Genomic DNA, 15298 nt, shown 5'->3' with positions numbered 1-15298 from the left:
AATATTATAACAGCGTCCCCAATACCCAATTACTTTAGAGTATAGTGCAAAATAGTATACTACCCCTACTACGTCCCTAAAAGAAGAAGTACTAATCTAAACTACTAATTCTTAAAAAAGAAGAAGCGTATTAACTAAACTACCTCTATAACTGCCACCATAATAATATAATTCCTTAATTATAAGAGGAGGAAAATGTTCAACTCTACTTAGCAAAAGGATTTTACTAAAGTATAGGAGGAGGTAAGAAATAAGTATAACGAAGTTTAGAACGAGTATATTTGGACTGTAAAGTATATTAAGACTAAGTTTAATACTAAATAGCAGCGGTATTATAACTGGAAGGAGGCTCTCTCTATATCTAGCGCTTCGTTGAACCCTAATACCAAATTGCCTAAAATATCTACGCAAAATTAGGAGGCATTTCGTAAGCAGAAGAATACCAAGAATTATATAGTTGACTAATTAATAAAGCAACTATTCAGTGATACGGATATAGATTTTAAAGTATTCTTTTGCACTAACGCTTCCGGGAATAATATCGCCGAGCCGGGGGATTCGTAGGTAAATAAATTGTTTAACAATAGTATTAATTTTAATAATAATAATAGTAATAATAAGAATAACGTAGTCTCGTCTAACGATAATAATAGAGACGATAATAAAATCGAAGAAATTGCCCTACCTACGAGGAGACTTACTAAGGCGTAGCAATATAAGAGGGATATAAATCCTACCTTAACCCCGCTACTAAACGGCGAAACTCCCTTTATTAATATAACCTCTAGTATTATTAATAGTAGTAAAAGGAGGAGAGAAAGCGTAATCGAGTCTCTCAATTCGTCGATAAAGAAGGTAGCGGCGTTATTATAATCCCCTGAAGTAATTGGATCTAACGATATTACTCTCGCAATTGAGAATTTCTAATATAAATTCAATAAGTTAGAAGAGGAGGAGATAATAAATTATATTAATTATTTTGTAAATTACCCTCTCTTTACTAGTATATAGTTAAAATTAAGTAAAAAAATAAAGGAGGGGTATATTAACCGGTAGAAGTAAGAAGTAGGGGGGTAACTAAATAATTAATTAGATTATTATATATATATTCGATTTTACTAATTATTAGAATAATCTAATATTTCTAGTAATATACTAAATAATCCTATTTGTATTCAATTTTACTGATTTGCAGTATAATCCAATAATTTTCTAATATTATAGTAAATAATCCTAAAAAGCTAGTAATTTGCAGTCTCTCTCCCCCCCCCTCCCCCCCCCCTCTCCCCCCTACTACTATACTTCCTTATACTTTATTATTCTACCTACTATATTATCTCCTCTTTTTTTTTAAATAATCTTACTAGTTACACTATATTAATTACAACGCCCTCTATTTAATATAATTAGAATATATACCCCTTACAACCCGCTGCGCCCTTACTTTTACTTACTTTATCTACCTCTTTTCATTTTAATTTAATTAGCGGGGTTATCTAATATACTTCAGAATAAAATTATAAAGTATTATTACTACGTATACAATTCGCCGCTAATTCTTTAAACTATATTCGAAAAGTACAACCCTTATAATCTTCTATCACCTTTTTAAATAACTAAAAATATACTCTACAATAATACGGATACGAGTATACTATAAATTATATAATTCTTTAGGGTCTTTTAGTTGTACGTCTATATTCTTTTAATTTTAAAGATAGTATCTAACATTTAAAAAAGGAATTACAATACCTTACTTTACGCTAAACCTAATATTTGTTACGTAATACTAATTTTAAGGAATATGAAACGAGTACAAGAATACCTAATTATAAAGTAAAGTATTATTTATCGACCTCTCTATTCCTACTAGTATATATATAAAAGAATAATCGAATTTAATAATAGCGAATACGTTTTAGGATATATTACCCTTACAATTATACTATTTTAATTAGTCATCTCTCTTAATAAAAGTAACGATATAAGTACTATTAATTATACTAATATAATTATTAAAAATATTTAAATTAGGATCTAACTCAATATTAGGATTAAAGTAGTCATCCGGTAGTATCTATATATACGCTGCGTATAGATATTTAAATCGAAGGAGTATATCATTTATAATAGTGGATATTGTATTCTAATTAATTTAAAATTTATACGAGGTAGTCCGTTAAGACTCGTAATAAGCTATAATATATAGAAAGACTATAAGCTTCTAATGTACCGTCTAGTATTAATTAGCTTCAAGACCGGTATAGTTTTAAAGCTATCGTACTAGTAAATTGAAAGTAAATCGATTTATTCTAAAGAGTTGCTTAAATTAAATTACCGAACTATAATATATCTTATTAATTAATCGTTTAGTATAATCTATATTATAATATATAGCTTTAGAAACCTTCCTTTCCTTTAAATTGAGGATAATTTAGATAGCAGTTAATATTATAAATACGAAGGCAGCGCAGTTAATACGACCTAGGTCTATACTAAACCGATTTCGAAGAATATAATTATATAGCAATTATAATATATTAGAATTCCAATAGCCTAGAATATAAAGCTCGAATACGGTTCGGCAGATATAATATTTATTAATAGCCCGCTCCTACTTATATTATATATCTTAGTATAGAAATAGTTAAAAATTTGTAAAAATACTCAAACTTTTGGGTTTTACCTACTTCTGAGCTTCTGGTAGAAAATACGTCGACAAATACCAACTTTCTGGTTATTTTGCCAATCTCTAACTATATTTGGAAGGTGATATGCCCTATATTAGCGGGTAACTTCTTTCGGACACCCTAGTTCAAGTTTGGGCAAGTTTCCCAGAGTTTCCGCTGCCCAAGCTGGTTAGGTGAAAAAAAAAATTAATCTTGGCGGCAAAAACCCCTGTCTCTTTCAAACTGTTGACAGGAAAAGTTTGAGCCGATCTGGGCCTAAGAAAGTCTTCACCCTCGTCCACGGAAAAAAAAAAAAAAAAAAAAAAAAAGCCTCTTGCATTCACGTGAAAGTCCCATCTGATCTGGGTCAAACAGATTCGCCGGATGGAAGTTCCTTCAGCCAGCAACCAGTTCCTTCCTGTATAGTTGTTGCCTTAACTTTGAAATGCAGGTACGGGCTCACTAGTCCCGGTCTGTGCAAGTCTCCGTGTCAATCAATCGAAAATCCCAAAATTCTGCCTTTTGCAAGTAGGTCTTTATCTTATAGTGTTTGAAAGTAGACCATGGCACCTGGGTGAGTCCAGAGACGGCGGAAAAAGAAGAGAAAAAACTCAAATTGCTGTTCCTGACCGGAGGCCTGTGAAGCCACAGTCCAAGGGCTGTATGATTCAATAGTACTTACCTTACCCTTGAGCTGTCTTGCTAGCTTAGCTAGCTTATGGACTTGACATGGAAACACGAGCTACAATTTGTAGAGGGAATGCTTGCTTTTTTGTTTCCGGGGCACAAACCTTTGGCTTGTTCCAGAGCTATTGTCTTGCGAAAACGTCAAAGCGACAATTACATATGCTCGTTCATGTATCACCCAATGACACAGTGTTTAGGCTCAGGATTGTACCAAACAATGCTGCATGGTGACTTACCTCCTCGGACTTCATGGTAATTATCTAAAGAAGGTCATGTAACACCACCAAGCAGCCTGAAATACATGAAATAACAACGATCTAAAGACACGGAACTCGGTGCATGCCATCACTTCACGATGGTAGTCTCAGATATGGTATCACTGGTCATAACAAACGTCCAGAGAGCCAAACAAAGATGGCGGCGGAGCATCATCGTCATCCTCAATCTCCTCAATAGGGTCGCCGCTGTAGTTTGGTAGTGCCCGTATATCAGCCCTCCCGTCACGCGCCCGTTTTCTCGGTCTACCCCTTTTCCATTTAAGACTGACCGGAGCAATAGCTGCTGAAGGGCGGTCATTGCGTGATGGAACAGAGTGTTTACCCACGAATGGTCTCGGCGCCGCAAATCGAAACTGTGCCCCAGAATCCGGGGCCCCAAGTCGGGAATGAGCTGGTTCAACTACTAGAGACGCACTTGGGCATGTGGGTACCGAAATCGCTATCGAGGCCGACTCGCCTGATGCGTCTGACATGGCGATCGTTATGTTTTCGGCTGTCTCATGCTTGTTACTGATGGGACTTGTGTCAACACAAGGACGCTCCACGGCAACACTGTCATGACCGTTGGCAAATGGTGTATAACGCGGAATAACAACATGTTCCTCCGCCGAGGTTGCACTAGACTGTGAATCCGTTGATGCTGGTTCATGGATTTTTCTGGGACTTTGGTTTGGATTGTCGATGGCAAAGTGTCTCTCATAAGGTTTTGATCCCTCCGCGTTGCCAGAGGAAGACGTTCCAGCCATTGCAATGTTGCTGTCGTACCCAGAGTGGTCCCCGTCCCCGATAGATGGAAGGCTATTCTCATCGTATGGCCGTATAAGTCGAGCGGCATCATGTCTTGCTTCACTGAATGCGTCTCGTTCGACCTCTTCACTGTCATCGTCCCCAAACACGAATGTCTTCCAAGCATCAATCTGGTCACCTCGATGTAGTCCTTTCTTGGGCTCACATTGGGTGGATACTGCTTGATTGGAGACAGCAGATATACGCCGGTCTGCATTATTTACTGTCTTTTCGGCACTAATGGATGACGTTTCGAGCAATACCGACAGTCTTCCCCGGTTTAGAGCTGATGTCGAATGTCCAATATTGGCAACAGGTCTGTCATATTGGCCAAGCACATTTGATTGTGCGTCTGCACTGAAAAGCTGAAGTTCAGGCAGAGAAACGTCATTCTCACCGGTACAGAGTGCGTGGACTGGTGGTGAATACCCTTGGTGCCTTACTTGTCTTTCGCTTACCCCAGGACTGATTCTGAGCTGTGCCACCGGCTCATGCGGTTCAGGATTTGTTTGGGCACCAAAAGCACTGCTAGACTCTTCCAACCACGCCTTCCAGGTTGAGTTTTCCGCTTTCTGCGAGGGCGGGACAGAAGATGTTGTTCGTCCAACCTGAGCGAGATGGCTGGCACTATTTGCCGAATCCAATGATCCCGAAGAGAGCAACAGATGACTCGGTATTGCTCGCAAAGGGACTGGATGAAAGATGCTCGGTACTGATGTCACGACATGACGTGTATTATCGCTATCACTATTTCGTGATGCTGCTTGTATAGAAGGATAATCTTCGGCATTCGATGAAGATCGTCTTCGGACTCGCTTGCGGGGTGGCATATCTCTGGATTCACAGTCTGATGAACAACATTTAGTATACAGAAGCCATCTCATCTTGGGTAGCGCATACCGCTCGCGCTTGTCATGAAGTGTCGACTTTCTTCTGTTGAGGCATTCTGCTTTTGATGCGCAAGGCTTCCATTGCCGATTGTTGAGCTTTTGAGCTGCTTCTCTTGACTTCCAACGCGGATTTGCACATCCGCCCCGCGAAGAAAAGGCAAATGAGAGGTGTGCTTTTGAGGGTACAGGCCCCGGTTGCTCTGGACAATATGTGCTGGCTTTTCTTCCATTGCTCTTGTAGGTTGAGTCGGACCGACATGCGGTGGCATAGGGCGAGGTCGATTGTGGACTTGGACAGGGGACTGAATCCGGCTTGCACCCCAGTCTTTGCTCGCAAGAAGCCTCTGCCTCAATCTTTCTACCTGTGTCCCTTTTGGGAGCAACTGAGAAGGCGCTGTGTTGGTAGAAGTGGCCTTGCCAACTTGCTCCTTTAGGAACTGGTCGACTGTTGGTAAGAGATGCTCCGACTTTGGAGTATCCTCTGCTGTCGGTACACTCGCACCCCATCTTCCTCTCCGATGCGGTGCACCGTGGGTAGAGTTTTGCTTGGGGGGAAATGCGTCCCTAGGAGGTTCTGGTAGATCTGAACCTGGCTCAAGGTATGAAATAGGAGGAGGACCGTTCTTCCTAGCCTCCCTTTGCTCAGCTGCTCGAATGTGAGCTCTCGCAAAGTACTCCTTCTGACGTTGCTTTTCTGCATTGGCTTTCCGCAGCTTCCCGCGACTATGACGGTACAAGGTTCCCTCGGTCCAGTTCATCTTGAAGAACTTGGAAAGTCTTCTGGAAAGAAATAGCTGCTCGCATAGTCGGGACCCGGAAGAGGAGTAGTCCATTGGGCTCGGAAGTCGTCGACGATAGATAAAGATGTTTGGAAATGTAGATCGCTTAAGCAGAGCCCATTGAGGCCGACTAGAGGACACTAGCAAGTAGTTGACACTTTGAAGGTTGAGTAGGAGATTCGTCGAGCCGCTATCGATGCTGTGAGCGTGGTGTTCTGGATCATGCACTCGGCGTGATGAAAGGAAGAAAATGCGGAAATAGTGGAGAATTCAGTTTTGAGCGCACGATCCGGACCGAGGTATAGAAGTAGGTATCACCGTGGACTTCATATCGGGCTAGACGAGGAAGCTGTAGTCGTTGCCTACGATAGGTAGGTAGGTATGTGGTGGTGTTACATTCCTTCCGCAACTTGAACAGAGAGTCCCAATATGGAAAGTGAGCTCGGTGTAAGTGGGAAGTACCCATATGTCGTGTGGCGCTCACCCACTACCTAGCTAGACACACACCCCGGCTGGGGCTCGCTCTTTCTGTGGCTCAGTTACTCAAGCGCACCACCTGCCCCCCACTCCTGTTGGCGCGGGGTCGGGCACTCACTGCCCGCCTTCGGCTTCGGTAGCTACCTAGAAGGCAGCTTTCCGTCGTGAGCTACCGAGCACCGACACCGCGGAACCCCTCCACTCTTTTCTCCCATTCCATCCTTTTCTGCTCTTGTCAGCACTGCAATCCGCAGACCGCAATGCGAACAATCACTTCGCGCTCCATACGAATCATCACCAACTCTCTTATTGCAAACTTGACCCGACCGAAAAGCTCGACTTACCACCACCACCATCCATTTTCTGCCCTTCCCACCACCATCCGTCTACTCCTTCATTCTCAAATCCGCAAGATGGCTTCCTCGACCAAGCACCCGATCCTCCTCAAGAAGCCAGTCAAGCTAGCTTGTATCCAACTTGCCAGCGGCGCCGACAAGTCCGCCAACCTCTTGCATGCCGCCGACAAGGTGCGCGAGGCCGCTTCAGGCGGCGCCAACATTGTCGTTCTTCCCGAATGCTTCAACTCCCCCTACGGCTGCGACTTCTTCCCCTCGTACGCCGAGCAGCTCCTCCCTTCACCTCCGACTGCCGAGCAGAGCCCGTCCTTCCACGCGCTCTCCGCGATGGCTCGTGACAACGGCATCTACCTGGTGGGGGGGTCGATTCCCGAGCTCGCCATCGAGGAGGGCACGGAGGACAAAAAGACATACTACAACACGAGCTTGGTTTTCGGCCCCGACGGCAAACTGCTTGCATCGCATCGTAAAGTGCATCTGTTCGATATCGATATTCCGGGCAAGATCAAGTTTAAGGAGAGCGATGTGTTGTCGCCCGGTAACAGCGTGACGCTGGTGGATTTGCCCGACTACGGCCGCATCGCCGTGGCCATCTGCTATGATATTCGGTTCCCGGAGCTGGCCATGATTGCAGCCCGGAAGGGTTGCTTTGCTCTCGTTTATCCGGGCGCGTTCAATACCACAACCGGTCCGCTGCATTGGCGGCTGCAGGGACAGGCGAGGGCCATGGACAACCAAATTTACGTGGCCCTCTGCAGTCCGGCGAGGGATACGAGCGCGAGTTACCATGCGTATGGTCACAGCCTGATCGTCGACCCCATGGCCCGAGTATTAGTAGAGGCGGAGGAGAGCGAGACAATTGTGAGTGCCGAGCTTGACGGGACAAAGATCGAGGAGGCGAGGTCGGGCATTCCTCTAAGGGATCAGCGGAGGTTTGATATCTATCCTGACGTAAGCCAGGCGAAGGTGAGTTCCTAACTCGCCGGGCTTCATCGTAATATATTGATTTGTGTGTTACATTCTGAACGTTTGATCAGTTGTGTAACCATCACGTTATCAATTTTTCTGATTTGTACGTAACATTGCGAGGCGAATCCGATATATTTCGTTTCAAGAGCCTCGCGCGCAGGGTTGTTTAAAGGCGCGATGTTTCCAGAGCACCCTTTTCCCTGCGCTGACGCCGCTATCTTTGGTATCTTTGGTAGAAGCACGTTGGAGATCCGCCAACATATCTCGACTGTCCCCCTTTCCCATTCCCGGAAACTGTGCTATGCGGCCCTAGCCATGAAGATTCGGTGCCATGACGGCGTTATATAGTCATCACCAGTCTTTCGTTTATTTTTCGTCAAAGCAGGCTTTTTACTCGAGGGCCTTCTTGGCGAAGGTGGGGAGAATGAAGCTGGCCTTGTGAATCTCGGAGTTGTAGTAGCGGCAGAGCTTCTCCTCCTCCTCCTGGGACCAGGAACGAAGAGGAACCTTAACATTGGCGTTGGGGTCCTTGGAGCAGACCATGAAGCCAATCTGGCCGGACGGGTAGGTGGGGATGGTGGTGTATGCGTACTCGGCGACAGGGAAGACCTCCTTGCAGTCCTTCTTGAGCTTGGTGATGAGAGGAAGGTGGAGCCACTGGTTCTCAGCTGTTTGCACAAAGAAGTATTAGCGATTGGGGCTTCAAGAGATGCCAGGTCGTTTGACATTTGACAAAGGAGATGATTGAAGACAGTGACAGCGCGAACAAAATCTGAATCCAAGAAGGGACTTGCGTCCCATGTGTGAAAGTCGAGATGAGCTACCACTAGGTAGGTTCCTGAGGGACCGCATAGGATTGAAACAGGCAGGTTGGATGCCTGGCCTAAAACCAATTCCACTCAGGGCTCGATCTTTCTCGAGTAAAGGAGACGTACAACCTTGTGTGGTAATAACACCACCCTCGCGGAGGGCGTCGTGGAGAAGCTGGAAGTAGGGCTTCTGGAAGAGAGACTCGGCGGGACCCTCGGGGTCGGAGGAGTCGGTGATGATGACATCAAAGGTGTTCTTGAAGTCCTCGAGGAACTTGAAGCCATCGCCAACGTGGACCTTGACCTTGGGGTGCTCGAAGCCAGCAGACATGTGGGGGAGGAACTGCTTGGAGAGACGGATGACAGCCTGTGACGGAAGAAAGCGGTTAGCGAGCAATTCGGATGCAGGGTCATTGATATGCGGATCGGATCGCACATACCTCATCGATGTCGCAGAGGATGGCCTCCTCAACGCAGTCGTGCTTGACGACCTCACGGAGGACACCGCCATCACCACCGCCGATAACGAGGACCTTCTTGGGGTTGGGGTGGGAGTTCATGGCGAGATGGGTGATCATCTCCTGGTAGGAGAATTCATCGCGCTCGGTGCACTGGATGACGTTGTCGAGGACGAGGACGTTGCCATGGTCAGTGGACTTGAAGATCAGGACATCCTGATACAAGCTCTTCTCGTGGTGAAGGACCTTCTCGACCTTGAGGGTCATGGCCTGGCCAGGCCACATGTTGGAGATCTCGCGGAACCAGCCATCTGTTCTATGGGTTAGCCAGTCTGATATTGTCAAATACAAGCCGAATTCGCATGACGCCAGTGCGCCATCCAGTCATATCGACATGCAACATATTGTCTCGATGAAAACCGCATGTACGACGAGGTCCGTTGGGACGAGGAAGAACGACAGGTCATGCTGGCGCAATAAGGTAGCCACCAGCCCTTGACAGCAATCGATAGCATCGCGATCCCCCGAATCACCGTGCCGCTAGACAACAACAAGACATCCAACGTGCCATTACTGTTGTTCCTAAAAGCGCACACCATGTGTCGTGAAGCTTGGTGCAAGCCGACTCATGAGAGGGGTCCTCGTTGCGTGTGCCACAAGAAAGCGCCGTTGTGTTTGGCAATGCACATGGCGGGGTTGCGACAGCTTGCGGCCCGCAATGAGGTAGTTCCCGTCAATGGAATTATGGATGGAGGGGTAACACGCCTGCGCAGCGAGAGACGGCCGTCAGCGGAAGAAAAAAAAACACGTACCCTGGATCGTGGGGTGAGCAATTTCGGACATCTTGAAGGATTGGTAGAGACCGGTCGACCTGGAGAAGAAGCGGTTGTTGATTTGGCAGGACGATGTCAGGATTCGAGTCCTGGAGAAGCAGCGACGGAGTAGGAAAGCCAGCGTGAAAAGTCAAATTCATTCCCTTGCGTTGGAGGGGCCAGTGACCACGCACAATTCGCACTCTGAAAGGTCCAATCACACCAATCACGCAGGTCTCTGAACAACATGAAAATTTTTCTGGACCTTTTCCCTCTCCAGCACCACGACCTATGGGCGAATGAAAATGTGGCTGACAGTGCAACTGTGGAGAGACCTTGTACTCAAGCCGTTGTCGCATCTGAAAGTGCAGCTGCAGAAGCACGTGGAAAACAACCGGATGGTTGCCAGGAGCAACTGTGAAATAGAGCTGTGTCAGCACAGGACAACAGGAGCACAGTATTGTACAGTAGTGTACCATACCTAGAGGTAGGTAGGTATGTAGTTTGATCTCAATGACAAAGACCACCTCAACGTATGTACGATCCCAGAAAGTCTACCGTTTCAAATCTTCTAGATACTCCAATGTATTGTCTTGGTTTCCTCTTTGGCTTTCTTTGGCATTTATTCTGGACTATGAGCAGACCCGATACTTCCGACTCATATGCGAACCTCCGATTCATCCATCATACGCTTCCCATGTGTTCAATCCGAGGCATTCGAGGTTTCAGGCGCCTTTCGAAGCCTTGGGGTGAATACGGTAACAATGGACTGTACGTGGAATGACTATATACCTCTACAGGACCCTAAGTATGCCTTCGGTACTAGGCACTGCAGTTCAGCTCACCTACCAATTCACGATGCCAAAGTTGGAGGTACGGTACACGGAGTCAGGCATGCCGTGGGTCATCCTGGGAGCTCAGCCGATGAGGACGCTCGACGCGAGCAACAGTATCTGCCATCATTTTTTTTTCTTCTTTTGGTCCCATAATGGACATCGGCTTCGGGCGTAGCGTCATCGCTGGCTAGGACATGGCGCTTGTGCTGTGTACCAGCACTTTCTTCGCAAGGTTGGGAAGGTGAGACTTATTTGTACCACATATCGCGAGCGGTCGAGTGAACGAGACACGGCGGGTCGACGCCGGAGAGCCACGCAGGACGAAGCATTTAGCATGAATCAATGCGTTGATGAGTGGCCTGAATCCAGCGCATCTTGAGAAATCCTGACTGCGGTCAGTGATCTCACTATGCTATGGTTGAGAGCCGCGGCATGTGAGATTAGGCATAACGACGACGCAGACGTGGCTCTCGATCGTGCTTTGAGGTTTTCTTCCTTCCTCGACGTTGAAGGCTTCAAACCGATGATCACCACTACAGCTCGTACCGGCCGAGGTTTTGGTGTTCGACATTGGCGAAAGTAATTTCACACGAGGCTGAAGGTAAATTATTCCCAAGTCCACTATGACTACGGTCGCTGATGTCGATCTCATGCATGGATCGGGCCCGATGAGAGCCTGGGGCGGAACAGATAGACCTGGGGCGGAACAGATAGACCCAGCACGTTTCATGTCGTACAACTTCGATTAAACACTGCAACCGAGCAAGGTCGAACCTTGATATCCGAGAACTTGGGTTAACAGACTACTATATCATATACGCTAGCAAAAGAAAATGTTATTCACAGGCAGCACAGTGAAATTGTGTGGTGGGTTGTACCATGGCTGTGAGCGTAGCTTGCTCTCCATGTGGTGCCGGTGGTGCCGGTGGTGGTGGTGGTCCCAAGTTGGTTGCCAGATCGGGATATAGATTGACAAATGTAAGATATGCAGTCGGGACAGTGTACTCACTTTGTACGACAAAGGTCTTTGAAGTTTACACTATATGGAGTGTATGAACTTCGCGGGCCAACCCGCTTCAGATCAAAATGCACTCTTTAGATAATCGTCAGCAAGACGAACCGAGGATGCAATTTACTCCGAGTCCCCTGGCGAGCCTAGGTCGGTAGAACATTCTTGGTGTGCAGGCGTGTTCTTTCATTACGCCATCAACGGCTCTACCACCTATTAGTTGCCCTGGGTCCACCGATGCCGATCAATATAACGGCGTCCGGGTCCCATTGTCAAGTTAATGTACGTAGAACAACGAAGTGATTCCCCGAACCTGACGGGACCGGCGAACGTTCGTATAATGTATTATGCTGGAACCGAGTGCAACGCATCATGCCATTTTTCCTATGGTTTCCTCTCGGCACGTCTTGCTTTCACAGGCTCAAGATGACCAAACGACATGTTGCTATTACATAGTGCAATGGCAGGGTGGCGGGCCTCAGAATGTCAATATCAAGAAAGCGACTGTACATGTCCCCATTGCTCCATGTTGTGGGTTCCTTGTTGGAGGCATTTCAGTCGTACATAGTAGGATGGTATTTCTCGAGTAATCAAGATTTTGAGACGCCAGGCTCTTGTTATAGAAGAGGGAGTTGAGAGGTACCTGTTCTGCCTTGCCTGTTCGTTTTTTATCGAGACGGTTCCGGCCTCCTTTTCGAACAAAGGTTCTCTGCGAGTGATTTCGACAATCTGCCCCTGCATATGCCGCTAGCACACGCAACGCCGTACGCGCAACTGCCGTGATGTCCACCACCGGGACGATCATCACCTTTCCTGGCGTCTCGACTAACGTTCTTTTGATGGTGAAAGTGCTTTATGAGTCCAGAACAAAGCTTGCCTGCTAAGAAAAGGGTCCACGCGGCCTTCAGTCCAGTCGTTGCTGAAAGAGACGGCAATGTCCCCTATTTGCAGTTCGTTGTTGATTTGGTCCTGGATGTTTTTTTTTCTCGTGCAGCACATCCCTTCTACTGTAAAGGTCCGAGACCTGGAGTTTCTGTGAACATTCTGAGATGGGTAACTGTTTTCATCAACCGCCCATCGACCATGTTTGCTTCTTTTGTTTCTTTGGAGCTCTGTTACCGCCCAGCAACTGCCCGGTAAATTTGCCTATCATTGAGACCGACTAGGCCCAAGATAAACTGAGACATTACATCTCGATAGGTACGGATAGAGAAGCGAAAGCCCCTGGGCTCAAGAAGGTTCTTACGCTTTGTTGCCTGGCTCTCGCCCTCACATGACCCCAAAACAGGGCCAAGAGCGACCCGATAGTGGTTCGGCCTGCCTTTATGTTTTGGAGACGAAGGCGAGCCGGGAGTCAAGCCCGAAAAAGAATGAGTTGCCAGTCGTTTGCAGTCATTTTGACACTGTGCTGCAAGCTTAATAAATCCGGTGCTATTGATTCCTGTGAACCAGCCGCAATCCGCGAAGCCCTCGCTTGCTCTTCACGAGGACAAGCCGCCCCCCACCTCCCACCGGGGAGATGTTGGAAGGGTCCAGAAAACGCTATTGGTTGGAGGCCATGCGACGCTCCACCAGCTTGAGTTTGTCGTCAGGGCGCCCCCGACTCGCGCAGTCAAACCAGTTTAAGCTCAGGGTCTGCGACAGGACCGCAGGGACCAACTCAGGGGAAAAAGATCAAGTTTTGTGTACACTACACTAATTCTGTGAGGCTGGATTATTCAGCTGGGGAAGAAAGGGGAGATCGGAGAAAATCTGGATAATGAATGCGGGTAAGAGGCGATGCAATTTCCAAGATGTCGGGATATACGGATGAGCAAAGTTGGCCAGGGCTTTGAGGATTCCCTTAGTCATCGTGGAGCGTTGGAGATGGTCTACAGTAGTGTATAGGTCCCTCGGGCAGCGTACCCCTTACCAGCCATGGCCTCGAACAAGCTCTAGGTAGGTACTGTGGTGATTGAGCGGGCCATGACAGCTCGAATGGGCTTCATACTCAGCTTATACACTATGTCTGCCACAACGAGATGAGCATCTGGATATGCCCTCATGAGACTGCCCTGAACACACACTCGCAGATTCTAGCAAGGCGGGCGGCGGGAGGGTCGCAGTGTTTCAGTTGTATCAACCTCCAAGTTCATCTCCCACCTCTGGACGACCGATTGCGCAGTGTAGTGTACCTGTTAGAATCGCCACCGTCATCTCCCGTCAGAAAAGATGGAAAACGCTCGCTTCCACGAGTGGAAACTTTCTGATCCATCACTGCCATTCCAAGTGCCGATGACCATTACCCGGAGTTATTGGATGCTTGGCAGCAGTCCGTGGTTTGAGAAAATGAGAAAGGAGAATATCTATCCATTTCACACTGTGCAGGTCGGATTCGTTTCTGCAGTTGTCTCAGTAGTGTACGTTAGAACTTGAGCTCTTGCTCTGATGCGTTGATGTCTTCCGACTACCATTTGGCTTTCTATTTATCGTCTTCGTCTTCGGGCGGCCAAGATGTCTGATTATGGGTGCGATCTACTTCCGATGTTTCGGGACCATGTGGTTGGAAGCTTTTAGCCAGGTGAATCCCAGAAAACGGTGACGAATCCGTCCACGCCGTTCATCGGGTGACTGTGGTGTGCTCGTTTCTCGTCGTCGTCCTCACTCTCGGGACGGCTTTCTTTGGTTAGTATTGTGCATCCTTACCTCGAGTGGCCCCCCTGGCTCCCTTGTGCGTGGTGGTGATGGCGCATGTGCGGACATGGGCAACAAGGGACTTCGAAACAGCGGACGGCATCGAAGAAAAATTCCACTTTGGTCAATTGCCAGTTCCATGCCCGGATGAGCCTTTTAGCGTCATGGTCATACCAAAAGCGACCCGACCAAGTGCTGTAAGTATTCTCTCAGTTCTTCAGTTAGGACATGGCAATTTCTTGAAGTCTCACAACGTGCCTGAGGTGGTTTTGCTGCAGAAGAGCGAAGCCACGAGTGCCCGATATGCAGGGTGGCCGTGGTCGGGGTCCAACCATGTGTATCTGCCGGTACGCCCCCTGCCTCCCATGCCTGAACGCCCGCGTCAGAGGTCCTGCAGTGTCGTTCACAGAAGTGAACTTCCACTCTCCAGCCTGGTGACGCATAGTATGATCTTGTCAAGATCGGTAGTGCATGGCCTTCTTTTTGAAAGGTACCTAATATTGAGGATTGGGCATCTAAATTGCATCGATCAGTCTTCACTTCCCTAGAGGTAGGTATGATGCGCAAAAAATACCCACATCGAGACTATTCCTGAGATTCCTTACATTAGAGGTAACTGCACAGCCACCAGGTGCCCTGGGCACTGCCGAAACGGGAGTGACACTGGCCCAAGCAACCTCAAGGCATGGAAGGCACTCGCGCACTGCACCTTTCTTCATCAGGCAGGCACGGTCGCCCGCATGGTGGAATGGGCAGGGGCGACCCGGACGGGGAATTTGGATTAGAGCGGCAGTGGGCCAGAAATGGAAC

General features: G+C 47.4%; 2 protein-coding genes across 2 annotated transcripts; both read right to left on the bottom strand.

Annotated features, from left to right (window-relative positions):
* Positions 1-3210: 3210 nt before the first annotated feature.
* Positions 3211-6068, bottom strand: NEUTE1DRAFT_97727 (uncharacterized protein; the record flags this gene model as incomplete). The annotated part of the gene is made up of 7 exons (XM_009849507.1): positions 3211-3306; positions 3352-3411; positions 3593-3616; positions 3751-3914; positions 4050-4598; positions 4818-5132; positions 5321-6068. 7 exons carry the CDS (start codon positions 6066-6068, stop codon positions 3211-3213), a joined length of 1956 nt encoding a protein of 651 aa, XP_009847809.1.
* Positions 6069-6940: 872 nt separating this feature from the next.
* NEUTE1DRAFT_115772 (spermidine synthase) lies at positions 6941-10090 on the bottom strand (the record flags this gene model as incomplete). The annotated part of the gene is made up of 4 exons (XM_009849506.1): positions 6941-8559; positions 8830-9067; positions 9141-9469; positions 9971-10090. 4 exons carry the CDS (start codon positions 9999-10001, stop codon positions 8282-8284), a joined length of 876 nt encoding a protein of 291 aa, XP_009847808.1.
* Positions 10091-15298: the final 5208 nt, after the last annotated feature.

Source organism: Neurospora tetrasperma, assembly GCF_000213175.1.
Source record: "Neurospora tetrasperma FGSC 2508 unplaced genomic scaffold NEUTE1scaffold_1, whole genome shotgun sequence".
Taxonomy (NCBI): Eukaryota; Fungi; Ascomycota; class Sordariomycetes; order Sordariales; family Sordariaceae; genus Neurospora; species Neurospora tetrasperma.
The sequence above is the reverse complement of the archived record's forward strand: the minus strand, read 5'-3'. Positions and strand labels throughout refer to the sequence as shown.